The 26,869-nt window shown below is 39.7% G+C and overlaps 1 protein-coding gene across 1 annotated transcript in view; it reads right to left on the bottom strand.

Moving 5' to 3' along the window:
* FAM184A (family with sequence similarity 184 member A) overlaps positions 1–26,869 on the bottom strand; it is a 573,060-nt gene that overhangs the window by 323,061 nt on the left and 223,130 nt on the right. The window contains exon 3 of the mRNA XM_053710789.1: positions 2,588–2,723. Coding sequence (XP_053566764.1) covers positions 2,588–2,723 — 136 coding nt within the window. The remainder of the gene's footprint in view (positions 1–2,587; positions 2,724–26,869) is intronic.

The raw sequence follows: 26,869 nt of genomic DNA, 5'->3' as shown, positions 1-26,869 counted from the left end.
GTCCTCAGCTATTGTTCTTACATCTACGTTATCACCCTATTGGCCCTCTTTTTTCCTGCTTTAGGACTGTTTGCCTGTTTTCATTATTTTGGGAGAGCAGCCTCCTATTTCTGATCATCGTTTGGATATTTGACTGTGTTTGACCTAGCGCACCTCCATAGAGTGATATCCCATCATATTTTTCCCGAGATTAATGATTGATGTTGCGATTAGGAGTATGAGTATGGTGATATTTTTATCATTTATGTTCTAATTTTATAAATATTGAATATTAATTACTTTTGACTATTTACAGTTTGGTATGGGGTGTATGCCCAGTGGGTCACTATTCATGATTGACGGGGTGACGTTGGTTGCCTTTTGATATATTTGGCTTAGCGGTTTGGGGAATTTGTGGATAGGTTTTGGCCTGCTCTAAGACCCTTAGGGTTAGGGTTCATACCTTGGTTGTTGTTTTGGACTTGTACAGATTAATTTTTCATTTTTATTATACAGGTACTGATGGTATACTTTGATAGTGGTTTGGTGAGTTCGTTGGTAGAACGAGGGCCCCCTCCTTGTTTTTCTTAGAGTTTATGTTTTTTAGTGTTTATTTATATCTTTAGATTTTAGATCTTCACATTTTTTAGGGTTGATTATTGAGTTTTTGGGTACGATTGGATTGACTCATAATTTTTGGATAGGGTGACATTGTCCCTCTGCGTGCTTTGATATTCTAGGTGCAACTATAGGTTATAGTAGTACTGATTGACATCCTCTATGGGTCGTTGAGATGTTTCTCTGTATATAACAGTCAGTTGGACTTCAGTATATTCCGACGGATAATGGAGGTGTGCCATAGCTATATTTACATTGTGCCTGATGGGGGTGGTCTAACAATACGCCTTGCATCGGACGGGTTTGCTATGCTTGACAGATGGAGGGGGTGTGCCGTAGCTGGACCTATAATGTATTGGTGGGTGTGTCCCTGTATTATGCCTTACACTGTATGTGCATTGTGAGCTACTAGTCTGACTTACTAGCGAGTGCCAAGATGACGGGGGTTATGCTCCACTGTTGTTTCTAGCATACACATAGGTATTTGAGATTTGGATGAGGCGTTGGTGATGCCACATTTGCGGATCAGGTGTTAGGCTGCTATTTAAGCGATTGCCATATGATGGGTGCAATATTTCACTTTGTAGTCTAGGATGACATATAGTAATTGCCTTTACTGATACTTTATTAATAAACGAGTTGTGGGTTATTGGATGTTAGGCTGATATATAAGAGTTTGGCATATGGTGGATGTTATGTTCTACTGTGGATTCTTATTTGATATAGATTTGTTGATAGTGGGATGATTTAACTCCTCGCAGCCTATCAGTGTGTAGGAGTGCCGGGTTTCACCCTATGGCACATCAGGGGGAGTGGCTTTGCTCCGGACGTTCGGAAACTGACAGCATTGTTGAAAACCAGACCAGAGTGATATGCTTATAAGCTTACTGATAGTAATGTTGCGGTTATTGGTGACTCTAGGACAGAATTATCATTATTTAAGGTGAGCAGATTCCGTGTATGATATGTTGTTTTGAGATGACGAGGTTCACGCCCACGGAGGTGGATCACACAACCCCGGAGGGTGTTTTGTGGATTGTTCCATCCGGCAGTGAGAACTAAACCGGGGGTGGTATGATTTGGTTTTGTGATTACAGGTGGGATTCCTCCTTACACTTACACTCACAATGGTATTATACATTGGATTATTTCACTAATTACTCCTGTACACAGTATTTATTCTATATGGTAATATTCAGTTATGTTTTAACATGTTTGCACTATAATGACATTTCAATATTTGGTCTGACTGATGGTACAGACCTTGATATGTTTATACACGGTCTCCAGGGATTGGTGGCCTCAGTAGGGGAGGGTTTTACAGGCTTTTATTAGTCTGTTTGTATGTAGCTTCTGGTTGTCAGAGGAAGGGACGTATAAGGTCCCGAAACATCACAAATAAATACATTTTTTGGTTCACAAATTGCTGAAGTCCAGTGAGTGCTTCCATTCATCTACTTTACTGTTATTCCTGCAGAGCACCATGGCAGATGTTGGATGGTGGTGAGAGTGCATATTCCCTTTGAACTTTTGGCCTATATATATATATTTATATATATATATATATATATATATATATATATATATATATATATATATATATATATATATATATATATATATAAAACACTGTAAAATATATAACTATATAATACTGTTTTTTTTTTGTTTTTGGGAACAAGATTTTGTGTACAGGATATTAATATCCCGCTGTAGACAGTAGCCGCAAGTTTTTTTGATTTACAATAGTATGTTTTTTTTAAACTGCACTATGTAAATCATGTTTTGAAAAGAAGACCGCTTTTTTGTAAGTTCACACTATACTGAACAGGTTTACTTCTAATATCATAGTCACACGGTTCTAAACATTTTATTAAAAGTAAACATGTTCGGTAAAGTGTGCCTGCGATATTAGAAGTAAACGTATTCAATACAGTGTGAACTTACTTTAAAATTGCACTCCTTATTGACAATGACTGTATAAACCTACTTGCTTTAAGTACAAGTTCTGTGGCCTGCTGCTGTAGACGTTCCCGAACAGCTGCAAGTTCATTCTCCATGTCTTTGTTTTTGCTAAGTAAAGACATCTCCTCTTGCGTTACGTTTTCCAGCTGTTTTTGAAGAGCCTAAGGAAACATATAAAATTTATGATATGCAAACCATTATGATTCAGAGGAAGAAAAACCTACAGCTGAACAGTATTTTTATAGATGACAAACACCTTAATACATATATCTGACAGCATTTATCATAAAACAAAGAAGCTTAGAAACAAACATATTCCATCTGTGAGTATTTATCACAAACCAGCCATTGAATGCACATTACCATTTCATCGTACCTTTTTCTGCCTGCAGGTCCATATAAAAAATTTTTTTTAAACTTACTGGTAAAATAGTTGTAGGCACACTACTTGGTGTACATTTTGTAAATGTAATTTTTTTTAGACCATAAAATAAACCATAAATATTAAATACATAAATAGGACAAAGTTTAAACTTAATATTTTTTTTGTATGAAAACTTTAACTTCTCTTATGCATGTCTGGAACTATCTTCCATAACAATACATTCTCCAAACCCAAATAAAATCTTAAAATATATTACTTTCATAAGAATGTGAGACAAACGGGGGATTACACTCAAGTCCACTAAGAAGAGGCAAAACACCCCTACATACCAGAGTTTTAATACATCCCACTCTCCCAGAATCCCTCAGTCATACATATGGCAAAGTAGAGGAGAAAACTGGAAAAGCAAAAAAAGGACAAAGCAGGGCAAATGAAGTGCAAAAACAAGGGCCTGCACGATATAGTTAAGTAACCGGAAGACCGGTAACGAGGTCTGGTGCAGCCACATTACAAACACCCATACGTGAAATAGGTCTGGGTGTTATATGGTCCTTAAATTAGAACAGATAAACGTCCTTTGTCCTGTATGCCAGCATGCCTAAAGCAATCACCTCGGAGGACTTCCGGGCAGTGGCCATGATAGGTCGTGATATTGAGTGCTTCTCCAGTGTTCCAGGTTTATTTCTACATTATCACAAGTTTATGTTGACATCTAAACCTGAGATATATAGAACCTGACTCGGATGAAATTGCTCTTCCGAAATATACCAAGATTCCTGGGATTACTGTTAGCCCAATATTCTGGAACTTCTTTAGAGGTTGCGGCCTCACCTAAACCCCCCTTCTGTGCGCCTACGGGCCTCAGTCGATGCACAGTGCCATTTGTGCGCTGCTATCACGCTTTCACTTAACATAGACACATTCACTGCCTATACGTCCAAGCTTACTGCCGAGAAGATGGATTGGACTTTAGCGGAGTTCAAAGCCTTGCTTGACTTTCACCTAAACTCATTCTCCAAAACATTAAGAAGCGCATCACAACCCTCCACATGGAACTCTGATATTAACCCCACAGAGGGACCACAAGGTAGTGGCGGCTCTCAGGAATCCCAGGACCTCTCACTTACCTCAGAGATCACTAACAACAGCATGGAAGTGGCTTGTGAGGCCCGGAGCCAGAGCGAGATAGAAAGGCTCCCGTGCGTAGTACCTAGCAGCACCAAGGGGGAAGGTGCACAAATGGCCTGCACTGCGGATCCATGTGAGATTAACCCTGAGCTGGAGGCTGGAACCAGCGGAATGGAGGCCCCGCCGACCGCCACTCCAGGACACTTGAGGTACACTTGAGGGAACTGTGTCGCCCATGTTATTTCTGGGCAAGCAGAATTTTTGAATGCTGCCTCTCTGGAGCCACAGAATACTTCTGCATCCACTTACAACCTAGGAGCCCGCACAGAGAGCCATTACAAACTGTCCCTGTCAAAGTTCTATGCCCCTAGGATCGCAGGTACTGTTTTGAGGGCACTTACGAAAGCTGGAATGCTCTCCTTCACTGGCTCCATCTGGTCCGGCCCTATCCCCCATGCAGAAGCCAATACACGCTTTCGGACTGGAGTGGGGTAAATGTCTAAATATACAGAGGGCCTGACTGGGATACTAGTCTGATAATTCACTCTCTGTCTGTGTGACTATTCAGCTTTATGACAGATACTCCCCTTTGAAATATCCCCTAGCCCAATATGTGTATGTACAATGATAAATCAGGAGTAGCATGTACCATCCCCTCATCGTTTTATTTTATCACAGTCTTTTAGGAGACAATAATAGGGAATTCTATGTGTTATTTGTTATTTGTATTACTGTAGTATATGCTATAGGTGACCTAAATAATATGTGACTTTCAGTTTTATTAAGCAGCATTGTACTACACAGAATGTCTTGCATATCCATATATCCTACTATCTAGGTATAATGCTACAGCTTACCCCATCTACACAACTGAAAATTCTGCCCTGTCTGCCGTAAACCAATAAGAGTCAATTAATAGCCAAGGCAATGTCTCTCTCTATATATAACTAGTCAGGTATAATATCAGCAGCTATCCTTCTTGTGCAGCTAAGGATTATAAAAGCAGGTACCTGTCTTTCCTCCATAACTAAGCCACCTATGGCTTTGTTTACATACCTTAATAGAACAAGTTGGGCTAGTAACTGTCTAGGGTGCTCCCTGTGGTCTGCAAAGACCAATAGTGACCTCCTCTCGTAAGGGGTGGTTTGTGACCTACTATCAGTTATATTTGACTGCCGCTAAGCTACAACCACAAATGCCAAATAGCCCTTCTTGACATTATTGCTACTACTATTAAACCTTTATGCCATTTTCCCTAATTAACCCCATTATTATTCATTTTTTACTTGGGATGGTCCAAGAGTTACCACTGACCATAATTAGGGGATTTATATACAATATACTGGCTAATCTATAAATAGGGGATAACTATGATAACCACATTAAGGGAAAATTAGGTCTGTTTCTAACTTTGGAACTGTGCATATATGTCATTGCAACAATGCACAATCATATTTGGCAATATCTCTCTTATGTGCGCCTTTATCTAGCCTGTTAGTCTATGCTATTTTTCTAACTATTATGTTCTATGGCCCAAAAGTGGCCCTATATTCATGAGCCCCTCCTATTACTGATTGTTACAATCTTGGGGATCCACAAGTGACCTCAACTGCCCTAAGGAGGTGGGAAAAGGAAGGTTTGAGATTGATATTTTTTGTTTCTGCTCACAGGTACTGCTTGGATAGTTGGTTAGACCGTTAGGATTCATTTTTCTTTGTACCGGATGTATGTTCGGTAATTCTTTGCATGTATGTCAACTGATTATCATAGTTCACACTGCCTGTAAAATATCTTGTTCTTGCTTATATTTGATACCTGTATGTTCTATTCTTCAACCTTCAATACATTTTTTATTAATAAAGCGCTCCCCTCTCAGCCGCATATACAGAAAAGGCTGGATGTCCAGTAGACCAGACTGTTTATGGCATGTCACTATCTGCCTTAAAGTCAGAATGTGTACAGAGCATCTAGTGTAGTCACAGGGACACAACTTTATGCCACCTCTCTATTAAACAAGTTGCCATGAGAGAGGGGAAAATCTTACCTATGATAAGTCTGTAATTTAGTGTGAGACTAACCACTGGGACACCCAGTGTCAGTCAGTATATATATATATATATATATATATATATACACCAATAATCTATTCAGATTTATATGATTATATTATCCCCAGCTCTAAAAGAAAGACAATCCTTGATAAACTTCATTCTTCTTTAAAGAACACCTCCCTCTGCCTACCTTAATGAAACAAGGCAAAGACCTACTGAGAGGTTAAGAGAAGTGGGAGAGACATTTATAACTTTGTTTGGGGTGTCTTTGCGTCCTCCTAATGGCCGGGTAGAGTAATTCCCATAGGTTAAGAATGTTCTTGTGGACTCCAATAGTGGAAATGGTGTTTAGTAAGAAGGCTCATAAAATGTTGTTTTTTTAATTCATATTTGTAGTTTCTTTATATCAGCAATCATTTGTGATTGCGATTTAACAGTTTTGACATTCCATTTTTGTTAGTGACTAAGATCTTTTGTTGGGGTTTTTACAGAAAACAGATTTCACAAAAATCGTGTTTTGAAAAGACGTGATTTTGAGTATTTAAAAACTAATGTCACCATATCTTACTGTAATAGATATTAAGCAAAGACAAACCTCGTTCTCTAGTGAAGTTTGGAACAATTGCCAATATTTTATACCTCATAATTTAGTGGTTTTGCAGTTTACAGTAAGATAACTGTTAAAATGCAATATAGGAACAGGAGATAAGTTGCATTAAGGAACATGAGATAAGTTGAGAACCCATTTGTTTTTATGTATATTAATTTCCAGCAGTGTTTTCTTGATTTTAGATGAAAATCTTGCAAAAACAGAAAACAAGGTTTAAAAAATAAAATAAAAATTAAAAAGCCGCTTACTTTGGTCACTTTGTGGCTTGGAGACCTTGGTACAGTGACATCAGCTGCTGAAGCAGAGCCGTGATGAGAGATAAATATTCCCCTACACCACTGAAGGATACAAGCATATAGTAAAGAGCACGAGAAACCAGGTGCCATTTTGACTTAGAAGGTAGAGCACAAGATATTCTTGAGTAAAACATACCTGAATCATGCAGCAGAGGATGGGATTCTGTCACATGGTTAGAGCTCCAGTGAAGTTGGTAAAGCAGTCGGAGAAGCAGAGGATCAGTACAGGTAGAGTCGCACACTCTCTTCCTAAGGTCAGACATATCACATGGGCTCAGAAACTACTGAAAACTAGCGGACACCACTGAACCTCCTAAAGAGGCTTAAGGCATCCTTGTGAATCAGAGAGAAAGAAAGAGGCGCCTCATGGGACAGTATCGTAACAACCAGATAAGGCAAACAATGAGACAGCCCGTGATGGGATATACTCACAAGGATAACGGCATATGAGGATGCCTAGTAGAGCGGGACGGGACTTTAGGTCGCCCGACAGACAAACACAACAGTGCGTGGAGACGTCAGGTCACGGGGCCCGTTCAGCCAATCAACGGCCACAGAGAATCAGCATCGGACGTCAAAGCTGTTCCAGGAGTAGCCAATGCCAGGCTTCACTTATAGACCGGCAGGTCAGCAGACCAATCAGGATGATGGATCAGGATAATGAAGAGCAAGAAGTGGTATGGATAAAAACTCGTATTTATTGAGTTATTTAAAAACAAATGGCAAACAGCAACGCGTTTCTCGACCTACGGGTCGTTTCATCAGGCTGATAATGCCTATCTCACAACTTGCTCTACTTACAGTATTTGAAAACCTATCAAATGCTGACCTCACTCACACACCCCTATAGGGAGCCAATCAGAGAGCCAAACAAAGATTGGTTCATGGCCATTCACATTCGTCCAATAGGTAAGGTGTGTGTGTGACGTGAGCCACATCGGCATTTAAATATATTTAAAATTTAAAATTGGTAACAATTCATCTTAACATTGTATAATACTAAAACATATACATATGACAACTCAAATAAAAGTGATAAAATATATGCACAATTGATCACGATATTAAACAACTTCATTGATCCTGGATGCAACAACTTGGGGTAAAAGTAACACCCTACATGTTTATATGAAAGCGTCAGTGCAACCAGGAACAAAAGAATAGCATGAGTTCATATGAACGGGCATTCCTATGCAATAAATGTCCTTTCTGACCAGACATATGTCATAGTCTCACAGATAAGACAGACCAATACATCCTAACATACAAACATATATATTATAAAAAGCATACATATTATATAAAAACAGGTCAAGGATCTCAGACGTGACATGAGTCACCACCAAACCAATACTAATTGAAAAGATATAGTAACAATATAGTACATTATAAAATATATATAGTAAGTAGGGATGTATATCCTGTATAGCGCAGTACTATGATCAAGGCGCATATAATAAGGGAGACTTGATATAGCCCTTCTTAACATATATATATCCCAAATGCAGGTGTATAGCCAGAACAGAGGGACTTATAAGATTAACCCAATATTGATGATAACATAATAATACACACATGACCTGTCAATTACAGTCCCATGGACCAAGGCTCATTAATAGAGAGGGCTGTTAGCAGTATCCCACTACCTAGAACATGATATGTACCTTCCTGAGAACCAAAGAGTCTTTATATTGGACTTGATCACTTTCATCCTGGAGCACAACTATTTCGTGTTCCAGGATGAGTTCTTCTTACAGACAAGAGGTACTGCCATGGGTACCAGGTTCGCCCCGAGCTACGCTAACCTATTTATGGGTTACTTCGAACAACATTTTATTTATGAATCGGGCTTTGGGGCGAACCTGGTATTCTATGGCAGATTTATAGATGACCTCATATTCATTTGGAGGGGGGATCAATCCTCCGCTAATCTATTTATAGACCATCTAAACTCTAACAATAGAGGCATAAGCTTCACGAGTGTCATCAATGATAAATCTATTGTGTACCTAGATTTAAATCTTTGTTTCACTGATGGGAGGGTAACTAGTACCACCTTTTTTAAAACGGTTGACTGCAACAGCTTTTTGGACTTTAAGAGTTGCCACTACCATCAATGGAAACAAAATGTGCCGTACGGGCAATTTAAAAGAGTCCGCCGCAATTGCAGCTCTATATCTGACTATGAGTCTCAGAGTCTCATTTTACGAGAACGTTTCATTGAGAAAAACTACCCAACACATATCATTAATAATGGGTACAATAGGGCCAAACTTGATGATAGAGAGAAATATTTCTCTACTTCTACCACCCAAGCAGAGAAGGTTGAGGGTATTAATAAATGTCCCCTATTCATAACTCAGTACAATTCCAACCATCATCTAATAAAACAGATTATTTACAAACATTGGGAGATTCTGATGAAAGATCCCATTTTAGGAAAACAGTTAGACAATAAACCAAGAGTAGTCTATAGAAGGGCTCCCACCTTAAAAACACTGCTGGCTCCTAGTAAAGTGGTAAAACACAAGATACCACTTACACGTAACCATCTATCAGTATGCCAACTACCATCAGGTTCTTTTAAATGTAGGTCTAATAGATGCAAGATGTGCACATTTGTGGACAATAAACAAAAAACTATTAAATCTAGCGTCACCAAAAAATCATACACTATAATCGGGCATGTGTCCTGTGCATCTAATTATGTTGTTTATTTGTTGACATGCATTTGTGGTATGCAGTACGTGGGGCGCACCTGTAGGCGTCTTAGCACTAGGTGGGCTGAGCACCAACGAAATATGAAAAATAACTATAGACTTCACAGTGTCTCCAGACACTGTAACAAAGCTCATAATGGTGACCTTAAATGTTTTTCTATCAACCCCATCGAACATATACCTAAGTCTCATTTATATAATCGTTTTTTTAGACTCAGGCAGAGGGAGACCTACTGGATTCATGTACTGAAGAGCATGCACCCTGACGGCCTGAATCTATGTGTTGATTTAGCCGCCTTCCAGTGACTGGCTCTTATAGGTCTCCCTCTCTATTAATGAGCCTTGGTCCATGGGACTGTAATTGACAGGTCATGTGTGTATTATTATGTTATCATCAATATTGGGTTAATCTTATAAGTCCCTCTGTTCTGGCTATACACCTGCATTTGGGATATATATATGTTAAGAAGGGCTATATCAAGTCTCCCTTATTATATGAGCCTTGATCATAGTACTGCGCTATACAGGATATACATCCCTACTTACTATATATATTTTATAATGTACTATATTGTTACTATATCTTTTCAATTAGTATTGGTTTGGTGGTGACTCATGTCACGTCTGAGATCCTTGACCTGTTTTTATATAATATGTATGCTTTTTATAATATATATGTTTGTATGTTGGGATGTATTGGTCTGTCTTATCTGTGAGACTATGACATATGTCTGGTCAGAAAGGACATTTATTGCATAGGAATGCCCGTTCCTATGAACTCATGCAATTCTTTTGTTCCTGGTTGCACTGACGCTTTTATATAAACATGTAGGGTGTTACTTTTACCCCAAGTTGTTGCATCCAGGATCAATGAAGTTGTTTAATATCGTGATCAATTGTGCATATATTTTATTACTTTTATTTGAGTTGTCATATGTATATGTTTTAGTATTATACAATGTTAAGATGAATTGTTACCAATTTTAAATTTTAATTATATTTAAATGCCGATGTGGCTCACGTCACACACACACCTTACCTATTGGACGAATGTGAATGGCCATGAACCAATCTTTGTTTGGCTCTCTGATTGACTCCCTATAGGGGTGTGTGAGTGAGGTCAGCATTTGATAGGTTTTCAAATACTATAAGTAGAGCAAGTTGTGAGATAGGCATTATCAGCCTGATGAAACGACCCGTAGGTCGAGAAACGCGTTGCTGTTTGCCATTTGTTTTTAAATAACTCAATAAATACGAGTTTTTATCCATACCACTTCTTGCTCTTCATTATCCTGATCCATCATCCTGATTGGTCTGCTGACCTGCCGGTCTATACGTGAAGCCTGGCATTGGCTACTCCTGGAACAGCTTTGACGTCCGATGCTGATTCTCTGTGGCCGTTGATTGGCTGAACGGGCCCCGTGACCTGACGTCTCCACGCACTGTTGTGTTTGTCTGTCGGGCGACCTAAAGTCCCGTCCCGCTCTACTAGGCATCCTCATATGCCGCTATCCTTGTGAGTATATCCCATCACGGGCTGTCTCATTGTTTGCCTTATCTGGTTGTTACGATACTGTCCCATGAGGCGCCTCTTTCTTTCTCTCTGATTCACAGGCATCCACCTTCACTTTCCAAGAGTGCTGCCTGCTTCTCCGGAAGATTCTGGGAACATCCACTTACTCAACGCCCTTATGAACTTTGCGCACCTCATATAGAGACTTGATTCACTCTATATTTATTAAGGCATCCTTGGAGTTTTGGAAATCAATAGTGGTAAAAAGTAAGACGCAGCACAAGCAGCTGGGTAAATGACCAGTGGGGGGAGGGGGGATGCAACATATTACTCAGCCTGTGGGGCTCATTAAAGGTTTTCCTGTGCAAACCAAAGCCATTACTGTCTGGGAGCTTGCAAGTGTAGCAGATATAGAAACAGAGGACATTGTTTAATTTTATCAGAAGCTCCTAACATTAAGGAAAAGAGGGACTAATCTTATGGGGTGCCCCCTCCCATTGCCATCCTGACAGTCCCTCATATGCCTTATGTACCCCTTCCTACACAAGAACATTACCGGCCACCACAAAGATCTTGCCATATACCCTTTTGTTCTGAAACAGTGTCGAGAATAGTAGTTACCACTTCCAGCCCTTAGGCCAATTAAAGAGATGGTGTCTCCCAAGCTAGAAGGAACCCCACTCCGATACTGCAATAACTCTTACAACTCATGCACTATCCCACTATTGCAAAAACGCACTGTAGGGTATTGTACATGATCTAATCTTATGTTATGTAATGATATTGATATCTTATAGTCAAATGTACACCAAATTTACACTAACCGCAATATGCACAATATGGTGTTTTGAGGCCCACATATAAAGGTGGTCTCTTGGAATGTGGGAAGTATAACCTCCATGGCCAAGAGAACTATAATATTTAGATGCCTGAAGGGCAGATGTGGCTCTCCTGCTGGAAACGCATCTCACTAAAAGGGAAAACTCTTTTTGAAAAGGGTTGGTTTGGAGAAATAGTCCATACACTGGACACAGGGGAAAATGAAGGGTAGCTGTGCTTTTTTTAAAAAGGTAGTAGATAGTGAAGGCTGCTTCATCATTCTAGGACTTAGGTTGCACAAAGTCCCATTCTGCATCTGCAACATTTATGGCCCAAAAAATAAAAAAAGAATGTTTTGATATTATTTTCAATATATATTAATAATGTTAGCAGATGCTCACATGATACTTAGTGGGGGTTTTAACATAGAGAACATGTACCTCTAGATAGGTTCCAAGACAAAGCAATACACACAGGTAAAAGAGAAGACAGCAGGATTTCTAATACAGTCTCAAAAATCATACAGGCTCTTTGGCAAACCCTGAATTTAATTGATGTCTGGCGACTAAGACTAACTTTACACGTGTGTGTTAAAGACACACTACACTTTATCCAGGATTGATTATTTCTTGATTTCTTCCATGACAAATAACTCCATAACAACCAAGGAAATATCGAGCATTGTAGTCTTGAACCATGAACAAATTTGGTGGAACTTAGAGACAGACCAAGATAGAAACCACACCAAAATTTGGAGGTCCCCCTGCTTTTTTGTGCAGGAAATATCGAGCATTGTAGTCTTGAACCATGAACCAATTTGGTGGAACTTAGAGACAGACCAAGATAGAAACCACACCAAAATTTGGAGGTCCCCCTGCTTTTTTGTGCACAATCAGTTGTTCAAAGCGACCTTGTGAGACCAATGGAATAATTATGCTGAAGAAAGCAGAGATAAGCAAGATATATAACGGAATGCCTCCAAGGCATGTCAAGTGGAAATAAAACTGGTAAACTATGTAGTTAAAATCTATTCACCCAAAACATACATATCCAAATGTAGAAGAAGAGAGGAAACTTACTACTGCAGAGATAGCAGAAGGATTTAGGGATTATTATCTGGGGGTAGATGAGACGAGACAGTCTGCATTCTCAGGAAAAGAACAGCTACCAAAGGTGACCCAAGAACAAGCAGATAGCATGAACGCACCAATAGGCAGCCAGCATGGGCTGCCTATTGAGTATATAAATTTGTACAGACAGAAATAGCACCAACATTGCCAAAATTATATACAAATTATCTCATGACAGATGACATACAAGCTGAAAAATTCACAGACACATTTGCATTCTCCTCAAACCCTAGAGAGATCCCCAGTATCATATCGTTCATTTTCGCTGTTGTGTATTTATATATATATATATATATATATATATATATATATATATATATATATATATATATATATATATATATATATTCATTCATATATATATTTATATATGTATACTTATATATAATCATCTTTTATATATATATATATATATATATATATATATATATATATATATATATATAATGTAGAAAAGACAAGCACTCCAGATACCGGGTCACAAATGCACTCTTCTTTTGCTTATATATATATATATATATATATATATATATATATATATATATATATATATATATATATATATATATATATATATATATATATATATATATATATATATATATATATATATATATATATATATATGTGTGTGTTAATATACATTTTAGCAAATAAAATAAAATCAGATATAGTAATATGTATTTATGAATAAATAGAACATATTCTTCTATGTGACGAACATTGGAATGTGAAATAACATAATTTATGCTGACCTGATAAATTTATTTATTTCATTGTGGTGTGCCAACGATCCATTACTAAAGGGAATTATTCTTCTCTACCACTAGGAGGAGGCAAAGATGCCCAAACCCCAAGAGCTCTATAAAACCTCTCCCACCTCACACATACCTGAGTCTAACGTATAAACAAGCAAGTAAGGTAAAAAAAGGAATAAGAGCTAAAAAAGAAGCAGGGAAAAAAGATGTGACAAAAATAAATGAACCCTAGAAAACATAGGGTGGGGACTCGAGGATTCTCACCGCCATGAAAGAAATACATTTACCAGATAAGCATAAATTATGTTTTCTTTCATACAGGTGGTGAGAGTTCAGGATCCATTACTCATGGGAACTAATACCCAAGCTATGAAGTCCATGAGTAATAACATAAAGGGATTGATTTAAAAACATTTTTTTTTTCACTGAGAAAATAAATCCACAATCCCAAAAATGTTTATTTTCTATTTTTTTTTTTAATGAACTTAAAATACGTAAACAGACAAAGTTATCAAACTGAGACAACTACCTAAAGAACCTTTCTACCAAAGGCTGCTTTAGGAGCAGCAAAAACATCAAAATGGTAGAATTTAGTAAAAGATTACAAAGAAGACCAAGTAGCTGCATTGCAAATTTGACCAACTGAAGTCTCATTCTTAAAAGCCCAAGAAGTGGCAAATGAAGTAATCCGCTGCGGTGGAGGCTGACCTGCCTCCAAATAAGCTTGGGGAATCAAAAGTTTTAACCAAGAGGCTAAATAAATATCAGAGGCCTTCTACAAAATATTAATGATGTCCGTAAAACAGCCTTATCCTGATAAAAAATCAGATAAGGAGGCTCACAAGAAAGAAAAGACAATTCAGAATCTCTTCTAGCAGAAGATATAGCCAAAAGAAACAACATTTTCCAAAAAAGTAGTTTAATGTCTAATTTATGCATAGGTTCAAATGGAGGAGTCTGAAAAAACCCTTAACACTAGGTTAAGATTCTATGGAGGAGAGATAGACTTGATAACAGATTTAATACAAACCAAAGCCTGAACAACACAATGAACATCAGGAAAATTAGCAATCTTTCTATGGAACAAAACTGAAAAAGCTGAAATCAGCCTTTTCAGAGAACTGACAGATAGCCCCTTATCTAGACCATTCTGCAAAAACTGCAGAAAATGCAGAAACCTAGGAATCCTGAAAGAATGCCATGAAAAAACATGATTTATACACCAAGAAATAAAGGTCTTCCAGACCTTGTGATAGATCTTCCTATTAACAGGTTTTCAAAATCCTGAACCAGGGTTTCAATCACAGAATCAGAGAAACCTATATGTGAATTGCAAAAACAAGACAAGAATTGGCTTCTGCCCAGGACAGAATCCGAGACAACTCCATCATTGCCGGGTAACTACAAGTTCCCCCCTGATGGTTGATATCAGCTACTGCTGTGACATTGTCTGAAAACAGAGATGAAACTCCATTTTCAACAGAGGCCAAACTTGAAAGGGCCTGCAAATTGCACAGAGTTCTAGAACATTGATTGGTAACCTCACCTCCCAAGGATACCTAACCCCCTGTGCTTTCAGAGACCCCAAACAGATCCCCAACCTGAAAGACTTGCATCTGTAGTGATCACAGTCAAGGTAGGAAGAGCAAAAAAAGTCCCCTGAATAATACACTGATGATCCTGCCACCAAGTTAGAGACTGACTTGTACTGGGATCCAAAAATATAGTTTAATCCCTGTACCATTGAGACAGCATACAAAGTTGAAGAGGTCCTCCATACACAGAGCCACTGAAGGAAATGAGAGGGACTGAAGGTTTAGACAAGCTGACACCAATCTTAACCGTCTCTGCTCTGTTAGAGCAAGTCTCATTCATACTGAGTCTATTTGGAAACCCAAGAAAGATACCTTTGTCTGAGGAATCAAAGAACTGATCCTCCAAACATGGTTTTGAAGAAACAATAAGAGTTGGTTGGTGTGAGATTCTGCTAAAGAAAAAGACGGAGCTTGAACCAAGATATCATTCAGGTAAGGAAACACTGCAACACCCTGAGTTCTGATCACAGACAAAAGGGCAAACTTTGTAAATATTCTTGGAGCTGTAGCCAGACCAAATGGTAGAGCAACAAACTGAAAATTCTAGTCCAGAAAAGAAAACCTCATAAACTGGAAATGCTCTCTGTGAAGTGGAACATGATGGTAAGCATCATTTGAATCTATTGTGAACATAAACTGACTTAGCTGAACCAAAAGCAGAATAGTCCTGATAGTTTCCATTCTGAAAGATAGAATCCTTACAAATTTGTTCAGAGCCTTTAGACCCACAACTGGTCTGAAAGTGCCTTCCTTCTTTGGAACAATGAAAAGATTTGAATAAAATCCCATCCCCTGTTACTGCAAAGGATCTGGAACAATCATGCCCATATCGTCCAGATCTGAGACAGAATGAAGAAAAGCTTTAGATGTTACAGGATTCCTTGGAACATTGGACAGAAAAAAACTTCCTCTGGGAGGCCTTGTAATGAATCCTATTCGATATCACTGAGAAACAATATTCTGAACCCAGGGATCTGGAACAGATTAAAACTAAGCCTCCTGAAAGAGGCTTAATCTGCCCACTTCCAGAACATCTGATGAAAGGAACGAAAATGATTAGAAGCTTTGGATTTATCTTTAGACTTTCTATCTTGATTAAGAAAAGCCCCTTTACCTCCAGTATTCGTTTAAATAATAGAATCTATATCTGAACCAAATAACATTTCTCTGAAATGAAAGAGACAATAATCTAAATTTAGACACCATGGGGCATATGTATCAAGCTCCGAATGGAGCTTGATGCCCCGTGTTTCTGGCGAGTCATCAGGCTCGCCAGAAACAGCAGTTATGAAGCAGCGGTCACAAAGACCGCTGCTCCATAACTTGTCCGCCTGCTCTGAGCAGGCGGACAGACATCGCCACAATACAACCCGATCAAGTACGATCGAGTTGATTGACACCCCCCTGCTGGCGGCCTATTGGCCGTGAGTCTGCAGGGTGCGGTGTTGCACCAGCAGCTCTTGTGAGCTGCTGGGCAATGATGAATACGGCGAGCGGATTGCTCGCCGCATTCAGTGAGGTCTGGCGGACCTGATCCGCACTGTCGGATCAGGTCCGCCAGACTTTCATAACTAGAGGCCCATATCAGCAGACCAGGATTTAAGCCACAAGGCCCTCCTGGCAAGAATTGTTAATGACATGCTTTTGACCTTAATCTTCTTAATATCAAACACAGCATCACAAATAAAATTATTAGGACTCTGAAGCAACCCCAATAGATTTGCACTAACAGGGTTATTAGAAAACTGCTCTGAAAGACTAGATAACCAGTAAGTAGAATCAGCAGCTACATCAGCAATAGAAATAGCTGGTCTGAGAATATAACCAGCATGCAAAAAGGCCATTCTATGAAAAGTATGTCAGTAATTAGTGTAACTGCGACTACTATAATTGAAGCCAGAATATTATACCAGGGGAGTATTTTCTTATATTAAAATCTGTTCAGGATAAAATAAGGACTATAGGGAAGAGATGAGCTCTGCATGGCAGATGCATATATCTATACCTCCAGATAGCTATAACCTTGTTAAAGGGACATGAATTCCAAATTTTTTCTTTCATGATTTAGAAAGAGCATGCAATTTTAAACAGCTTTCTAATGTACTTCTGTTATCTAATTTGCTTAATTCTCTTGATATCCTTTAATGAAAAGCATATCTAGATAGGCTCAGTAGCTGCTGATTGGTGGCTGCACATAGATGCCTCGTGTTATTGGCTCACCCATGTGCATTGCTATTTATTCAACAAAGAATATCTAAAGAATGAAGCAAATTAGATAATAGAACTAAATTGGAATATTGTTTAAAAACATAATTTATGCTTACCTGATAAATTTATTTCTCTTGTAGTGTGTTCAGTCCACGGGTCATCCATTACTTATGGGATATATTCTCCTTCCCAACAGGAAGTTGCAAGAGGATCACCCAAGCAGAGCTGCTATATAGCTCCTCCCCTCACATGTCATATCCAGTCATTCGACCGAAACAAGACGAGAAAGGAGAAACTATAGGGTGCAGTGGTGACTGGAGTTATAATTTAGAATTTAGAACCTGCCTCAAAAAGACAGGGCGGGCCGTGGACTGAACACACTACAAGAGAAATAAATTTATCAGGTAAGCATAAATTATGTTTTCTCTTGTTAAGTGTGTTCAGTCCACGGGTCATCCATTACTTATGGGATACCAATACCAAAGCTAAAGTACACGGATGAAGGGAGGGACAAGGCAGGAACATTAAACAGAAGGAACCACTGCCTGTAGAACCTTTCTCCCAAAAACAGCCTCCGAAGAAGCAAAAGTGTCAAATTTGTAAAATTTGGAAAAAGTATGAAGTGAAGACCAAGTTGCAGCCTTGCAAATCTGTTCAACAGAGGCCGCATTTTTAAAGGCCCAAGTGGAAGCCACAGCTCTAGTGGAATGAGCTGTAATTCTTTCATGAGGCTGCTGTCCAGCAGTCTCATAGGCTAAACGTATTATGCTACGAAGCCAAAAAGAGAGAGAGGTAGCCGAAGCCTTTGACCTCTCCTCTGTCCAGAGTAAACGACAAACAGGGAAGAAGTTTGTCGAAAATCTTTAGTTGCCTGTAAGTAGAACTTTCAGGGCACGGACCACGTCTAGATTATGCAAAAGACGTTCCTTCTTTGAAGAAGGATTAGGACACAATGATGGAACAACAATCTCTTGATTGATATTCCTGTTAGAAACAACCTTAGGCAAAAACCCAGGTTTAGTATGCAGGACTACCTTGTCTGAATGAAAAATCAGATAAGGAGAATCACAATGTAAGGCAGATAACTCCGAGACTCTTCGAGCCGAGGAAATAGCCATCAAAAACAGAACTTTCCAAGATAAAAGCTTAATATCAATGGAATGAAGGGGTTCAAACGGAACACCCTGAAGAACTTTAAGAACCAAGTTTAAGCTCCACGGAGGAGCAACAGCCTTAAACACAGGCTTAATCCTAGCCAAAGCCTGACAAAAAGCCTGGACGTCTGGATTCCCTGCCAGACGCTTGTGTAAAAGAATAGACAGAGCAGAAATCTGTCCCTTTAGTGAACTAGCGGATAAGCCCTTTTCTAAACCCTCTTGTAGAAAAGCCAATATCATTGGAATCCTAACCTTACTCCATGAGTAACTCTTGGATTCACACCAATATAAATATTTACGCCATATATTTTGGTAAATTTTTCTGGTAACAGGTTTCCGAGCCTGTATCAATGTATCAATAACCGAATCCGAAAACCCACGCTTTGATAGAATCAAGCGTTCAATCTCCAAGCAGTCAGCCTCAGAGAAATTAGGTTTGGATGGTTGAAAGGACCCTGAATTAGAAGGTCCTGCCTCAGAGGTAGAGACCATGGTGGACAGGACGACATGTCCACTAGGTCTGCATACCAGGTCCTGCGTGGCCACGCAGGCGCTATCAGAATCACCGATGCTCTCTCCTGTTTGATCCTGGCAAGTAGTCGAGGTAGCAACGGAAAAGGTGGAAACACATAAGCTATGTTGAAAACCCAAGGGGCTGCAAGTGCATCTACCAGCACCGCTCCTGGGTCCCTGGACCTGGATCCGTAACGAGGAAGCTTGGCGTTCTGGCGAGATGCCATAAGATCCAGATCCGGTTTGCCCCAACGACGAATCAGTTGAGCATATACCTCCGGGTGTAGTTCCCACTCCCCCGGATGAAAAGTCTGGCGACTTAGAAAATCCGCTTCCCAGTTCTCCACACCTGGGATGTAGATCGCCGACAGGTGGCAAGAGTGTGACTCTGCCCAGCGAATTATCTTCGAGACGTCCAACATCGCTAGGGAACTCCTGGATCCCCCTTGATGATTGATGTAAGCCACAGTCGTGATGTTGTCCGACTGAAACCTGATGAACCTCAGTGTTGCTAACTGAGGCCAAGCTAGAAGAGCATTGAATATTGCTCTTAATTCTAGAATGTTGATTGGTAGGAGTTTCTCCTCCTGAGTCCACGATCCCTAAGCCTTCAGGGAGTTCCAGACTGCTCCCCAGCCTAGAAGGCTGGCATCTGTTGTTACAATCGTCCAATCTGGTCTGCGAAAGGTCATTCCTTCGGACAGATGAACCTGTGACAACCACCAGAGAAGAGAATCTCTGGTCTCCTGGTCCAGATTTAGCAAAGGGGACAGATCTGAGTAATCCCCGTTCCACTGACTTAGCATGCATAGTTGCAGCGGTCTGAGATGCAGGCGCGCAAATGGCACTATGTCCATTGCCGCGACCATCAAGCCGATTACTTCCATACACTGAGCTACTGATGGGCTTGGAATGGAGTGAAGGGCACGGCAAGCATTGAGAATCTTTGATAACCTGGACTCCGTCAGGTAAATCTTCATCTCTACAGAATCTATAAGAGTCCCTAGAAAAGGAACCCTTGTGAGCGGTAACAGAGAACTCTTTTCCACGTTCACTTTCCACCCATGCGACCTCAGAAATGCTAGAACTATCTCTGTATGAGACTTTGCATTTTGAAAACTTGACGCTTGAATCAGAATGTCGTCTAGGTACGCAGCCACCGCTATGCCTCGTGGTCTTAGTACCGCCAGAAGTGAGCCCAGAACCTTTGTAAAAATTCTCGGGGCCGTAGCTAACCCGAAGGGAAGAGCTACAAACTGGTAATGCCTGTCTAGAAAGGCAAATCTTAGGTACCGATAATGATCTTTGTGAATCGGTATGTGAAGGTAGGCATCCTTTAAGTCCACTGTGGTCATATATTGACCCTCTTGGATCATGGGCAGGATGGTCCGAATGGTTTCCATCTTGAACGATGGAACCCTTAGGAATTTGTTTAAGATTTTTAAGTCTAAGATTGGTCTGAAGATTCCCTCTTTTTTGGGAACCACAAATAGATTTGAGTAAAACCCTTGTCCTCGTTCCGTTCGCAGAACTGGGTGGATCACTCCCATCACTAAGAGGTCTTGTACACATTGTAGAAATGCCTCTTTCTTTACTAGGTTTGTTGATAACCTTGACAGATGAAACCTCCCTTGTGGAGGAGGAGTTTTGAAATCGAGAAGGTATCCCTGAGATATAATCTCCAACGTCCAGGGATCCTGTACATCTCTTGCCCAGGCCTGGGCGAAGAGAGAAAGTCTTCCCCCCACTAGATCCGTCTCCGGAGAGGGGGCCCTGTCTTCATGCTGTCTTAGGGGCGGAAGTAGGCTTTCTGGCCTGCTTGCCCTTGTTCCATGATTGGTTGCCTTTCCAACCCTGTCTGTAACGAGCAGTAGTTCCTTCCTGTTTTGGAGCGGAGGAAGTTGATGCTGCTCCTGCCTTGAAGTTACGAAAGGCACGAAAATTAGACTGTTTGGCCTTTGATTTGGCCCTGTCCTGAGGAAGGGTGTGGCCCTTACCTCCCGTAATGTCAGCAATAATTTCCTTCAAGCCGGGCCCGAATAAGGTCTGCCCTTTGAAAGGAATGTTAAGTAGTTTAGACTTAGAAGTTACATCTGCTGACCAGGATTTAAGCCATAGCGCCCTGCGCGCCTGTATGGCGAATCCGGAATTTTTAGCCGTAAGTTTGGTTAAATGCACTACGGCATCCGAAACAAACGCATTAGCCAGTTTAAGTGTTCTAACTTTGCTCAAAGTCTCATCCAATGGTGCTGTGCGAATCGCCTCTTCCAGAGACTCAAACCAGAATGCCGCTGCAGCCGTGACAGGCGCAATGCATGCAAGAGGCTGCAATATAAAACCTTGTTGAACAAACATTTTCTTAAGGTAACCCTCTAATTTTTTATCCATTGGATCTGAGAAAGCACAGCTATCCTCCACCGGGATAGTGGTACGCTTGGCTAAAGTAGAAACTGCTCCCTCCACCTTAGGGACCGTCTGCCATAAGTCTCGTGTGGTGGCGTCTATAGGGAACATTTTTCTAAATATCGGAGGAGGGGAAAAGGGCACACCGGGTCTATCCCACTCCTTACTAATAATTTCTGTAAGCCTTTTTGGAATAGGAAAAACGTCAGTACACACCGGTACCGCATAGTATCTATCCAACCTACATAATTTCTCTGGGATTGCCACCGTGTCGCAATCATTCAGAGCCGCTAACACCTCCCCTAGTAACACGCGGAGGTTCTCAAGCTTAAATTTAAAATTTGAAATTTCCGAATCCGGTCTCCCCGGATCAGAACCGTCACCGACAGAATGAAGCTCACCGTCCTCATGTTCTGCAAATTGTGACGCAGTATCAGACATGGCTCTCGTGTCATCAGCGCGCTCTGTCCTTAACCTAGAGCTATCGCGCTTGCCTCTTAATTCGGGCATATTGTATAATACTTCTTTCATAACATTAGCCATATCATGTAAAGTGATTTGTAAGGGCCTTGATGTACTTGGCGCCTCAATCTTACGCACCTCCCGAGCGGGAGACGCAGGTACTGACATGTGAGGAGAGTTAGACGGCATAACTTCCCCCTCGTTGTCTGGTGATAATTTCTTTATCGGTACAGATTGACTTTTATTCAAAGTAATATCAATACAATTGGTACACATATTTCTATTGGGCTCCGCATCGGCTTTTGAACATAATGAACAAGCAGATTCTTCTGTATCAGACATGTTTAAACAGACTAGCAATGAAGCTAGCAAGCTTGGAAATCACTTTCAATAAGTTTACAAGCAATATAAAAAATGCTGCAGCGCTTTTAAAAATACAGTTGAATAACAAGGAAAACTAATTCAGTTATAGTCAACAATTCTTAACGAGAAAAGTATTAATTAGCAGAGGATTGCACCCATTAGCAAAAGGATGATTAACCCCTCAATACCCAAAAACGGATATCAAATTAAGATTTAACGCTTTTATCACAGTCAAACACACTGTCACAGATCTGCTGTGACTGATTACCTCCCTCAAAAATGAATTTTGAAGACCCCTGAGCTCTCTAGAGACGTCCTGGATCAAGGAGGAAGAAACAGGAAGACTGTGCTAGAATTTTAACTGCGCAACAAGGCGCTAAAACAAGGTCCCTCCCACTCATATTACAACAGTGGGAGACCTGATATAATGGTTTCTATGCAGAAAATACGTTAGCCATGCAGAAAAAAATCATGCCCAAAAAGATTTATCACCAAAGTACCTCACAAAACGAATAACATGCCAGTAAACGTTTTAAAAACAACATTTTGAATGTCATGCAAAGTTATCACTAAGCCTGCTACCAGTCGCTTCCACTAGTCCCTAGAAAATAACTCAACTGCGCATACATTTATCGGCCTGATACCAGTCGCTACTACTGCATTTAAGGCTGTACTTACATCATATGGGTAACAGCAGTATTTTCTTAGTCAATTCCATTCCCAGAAAATAATGTACTGCACATACCTCATTTGCGGGGGACCCCGCATGCTATTCCCCTCTTTCTGAAGTTACCCTACTCCTCAAAATGTCGAGAACAGCCAGCGGATCTTAGTTACGTCTGCTAAGATCATAGAAAAACGCAGGCAGATTCTTCTCCAAATACTGCCTGAGATACAAAAAACGGCACACTCCGGTGTCATTTTAAAATAACAAACTTTTGATTGAAGAATAATTAAGTAAAAACTCCAACTCCTCTCGCGACCTCCTTCTTTGTTGAGAGTTGCAAGAGAATGACTGGATATGACATGTGAGGGGAGGAGCTATATAGCAGCTCTGCTTGGGTGATCCTCTTGCAACTTCCTGTTGGGAAGGAGAATATATCCCATAAGTAATGGATGACCCGTGGACTGAACACACTTAACAAGAGAAATTGTAATCTCTATCTGAATCATGAAAGAAAAAAATTGGGTTTAATGTCCCTTTAAGCTTATAATAAGGATATAAGGGGACAAATAAAGTAGTCACAGAGTGTACTCTTTGTTTTCTTACTGTCAATGATTTAGAGATGAGCATCGCTAAGGCATACCATGAAAGTATAGTTAAAACTAATATACTTTACATGGATCAGTAAAGCTGAACCTCCTTACTCATTTTAATAACACGCATTCGATATTACAGTTGCAGAATTCTATGCAAGGAGGAAAGTATATAAAAGTGGGTATCCTAAAAATATATAAAAGATAAGTTACTAACCTTTAGGACTAACACTCAGGTTAAGCTGTAAATAGAATGATTACAACAACCTCAAGTTGAGGAGATTGATCGATTTCTAGAGTCTTCAAAGATGCCAAGGGTATCGGGACCAGATCTGGAAGCCATGGAAAAGCCTATACTTGATCAAGAGATAATAGGGGTTATTAAATCTTTAGCTAGAGGTAAAGCACCAGGCCCAGACAACCTACCATTAGTGTTTTATATAATACTGTTAGAAAAAATCACTCCAGTCTTAAGAGACCTATATAAATGTTACTTCGAAGAAAATATCAAAATTTCGGATGATTTCAAAAGGGCAAACATTATATTGATTCCTAAACCCAATAAAGATCCGTTGGATCTTACAGCCTATAGACCGATATCCCTGCTTAATCTTGATTACAAGATTTTAATGAAGATCTTGGCAGAAAGACTGAAGCCTATCGCACCTAAAATTATACATGAGGATCAGGTGGGATTTGTGAGCGGAAGAACATCTGAGAAAAATGTGAGGAAAATACTTCATGTTGTCTCTCATTACAGTAATGGCGGATCTGCTCTGTCGGAGGCCTTCCTACTATCTTTGGATGCAGAGAAGGCCTTCGACAGAGTGGAATGGCCATTCATGTTCAAAGCTATGGCTGGATATGGTTTCGGGGAAAAGTTCTGTACCTTTATTAGAAATATCTATTCGGATGCTAAGGCATCGATTATGATCAATAATGAGTTAACTCAACCCTTTACACTTTCAAGAGGCACACGACAGGGGTGCCCACTCTCCCCCCTATTATTTAACCTAGCTCTGGAGCCATTGGCAATTAAGTTGAGGGAACTTCCTATAGGAATTAATATTGGTAAAGAGGTACTAAAGGTATCTTTATTTGCTGACGATTTACTTTTGTACGTTAGTAACCCGAAAGATACGATCAATCCAGTCCTAGATCTCTTGAAGGGCTATGGTAACGTATCTGGTTATAAAACCAACCTGGCTAAATCAAAGGTAATTTGGCTGAATAAATGTCACAAACATCAGACCTATGAATTCATTGAATCTAAGGTATTGGAATACCTGGGCTTGAAACTTTCTGTCAATCCTGACGACTGGTATCGAGATAATATTTTCACGGTTCTTCGCGAAACTATGATAAAATTGAGAAATTGGGCAGCTCTGCCGGTCTCAATATCGGGGAAAGTTAACCTTTATAAAATGTTTATAATTCCTAAAATTCTGTATCCATGTAGAATGCTTCCTCTCCTCATAAAAAAAATAGATCTATGGCGTTTTAATCAGGCATTGAGATATTTCCTGTGGAGCGGGAGGAAACCAAGAATAAAATTAGATTCACTATACCAACCGTATTCGGGAGGAGGGCTAGCACTACCTAATTTGGAATGGTACAATCTATCAACCTTATTAAAATTTCCAGTAGACTGGCTCTTCCAGTCATTCAAATTATCAGTTAAGTACTTAGAAGAACAGATCTGCGCCCCCCACTCCATCGGTTTCATACTACATGCACCAAATAAGATCTTGGGTAAGTCAATTGCCAACCACCCTTTACTTAGAGATATCTTAGGAGCATGGAGAAAGACCATGAAGTTATGTGGTTACTCTATTGCAGTCTCTAAATGGCTACCTATTCAAGGTAACTGGTATTTTCCATTAGGTAATTCAGTTAAAACTTTCAGTTCATGGTCACCTATTAAAACCCTTGTGGTGGCAGACTTTTATGATTTTAAGTCTAGAAAATTTTATAATTTTCTGGAATTTCAAAATATCTTTCCTACAGTACAGAAAAATCAAATGTTCTATTTTTTACAAGCCAAAGATTATACTCGTAAATTATTTTACCTGTTTCCTCAGATCTTTCAAGATCATCCATTAATGGATTATTTAAAAAGGGAGAAAAGTTCTTTATCCTCTATTTATAAGATCTTAAGGTCTGTAAAAACAAATAAATATATAGAACGAGCAAGGTCCCACTGGGAGAGAACAATAAATTTACCGGACCTCTCAGAGCGACTAAGTAATAGTTTAAGGACAACGTTTTCTATCTCTAACTCAACTTACTTGAGAGAAACGCAATTCAGGATCTTTAATAGAGATTACCTTACCCCGCGGCGGGTAGCCAAGTGGAATAGTAAGGTTAAAAACGTCTGTATTAAATGCCACTTAAATGATCCAGACTTGGGACATTTATTGTGGGATTGCCCGAAGGTCAATCAGTTCTGGCACAAGGTAGCATATTTTCTTTCACAAATAACAAGTACGAAAATAGTATTTTCAATAAACTCTATAATTTTACTATCCCCTTGTCCATTATGGGGGAATAAGAAGAAATTTATTCTATTAGCAATACTGAATCTTAGAAAGCTTCTTTTTAGCAATTGGTCTAAACCCCGGGTACCTACGATTAAGGAAGCCAAAAAGCTTCTCATTGACACGGCAATAATAGCAGCCCATGATTATAGGCTAGAAAGGAAGAAAGACAATTCATATCTAAAGGAATGGAAAGATCTTGTCTTAAGTCAGGGTAAAGAATTTATTGCAAATATAGAACAAATTATTAATATTCAGCTACAGTGAAGGGCGAAGGGCCCTGAGTGATGGATCTTATCAGCTCGAAGGGAATGGGGGGATGGGTGGGGGGGGGGAGGCGGAGGAGGAAGGAAAAATTATTATTATTATTTTTTTTTTTTTTTTCTCTTTCTCTTCTTTCTC

The sequence above is a fragment of the Bombina bombina genome, chromosome 4 (assembly GCF_027579735.1).
Source record: "Bombina bombina isolate aBomBom1 chromosome 4, aBomBom1.pri, whole genome shotgun sequence".
Lineage (NCBI taxonomy): Eukaryota > Metazoa > Chordata > Amphibia > Anura > Bombinatoridae > Bombina > Bombina bombina.
Note: the sequence above shows the minus strand (reverse complement) of the source record. Positions and strands in the feature narration are given on the sequence as shown.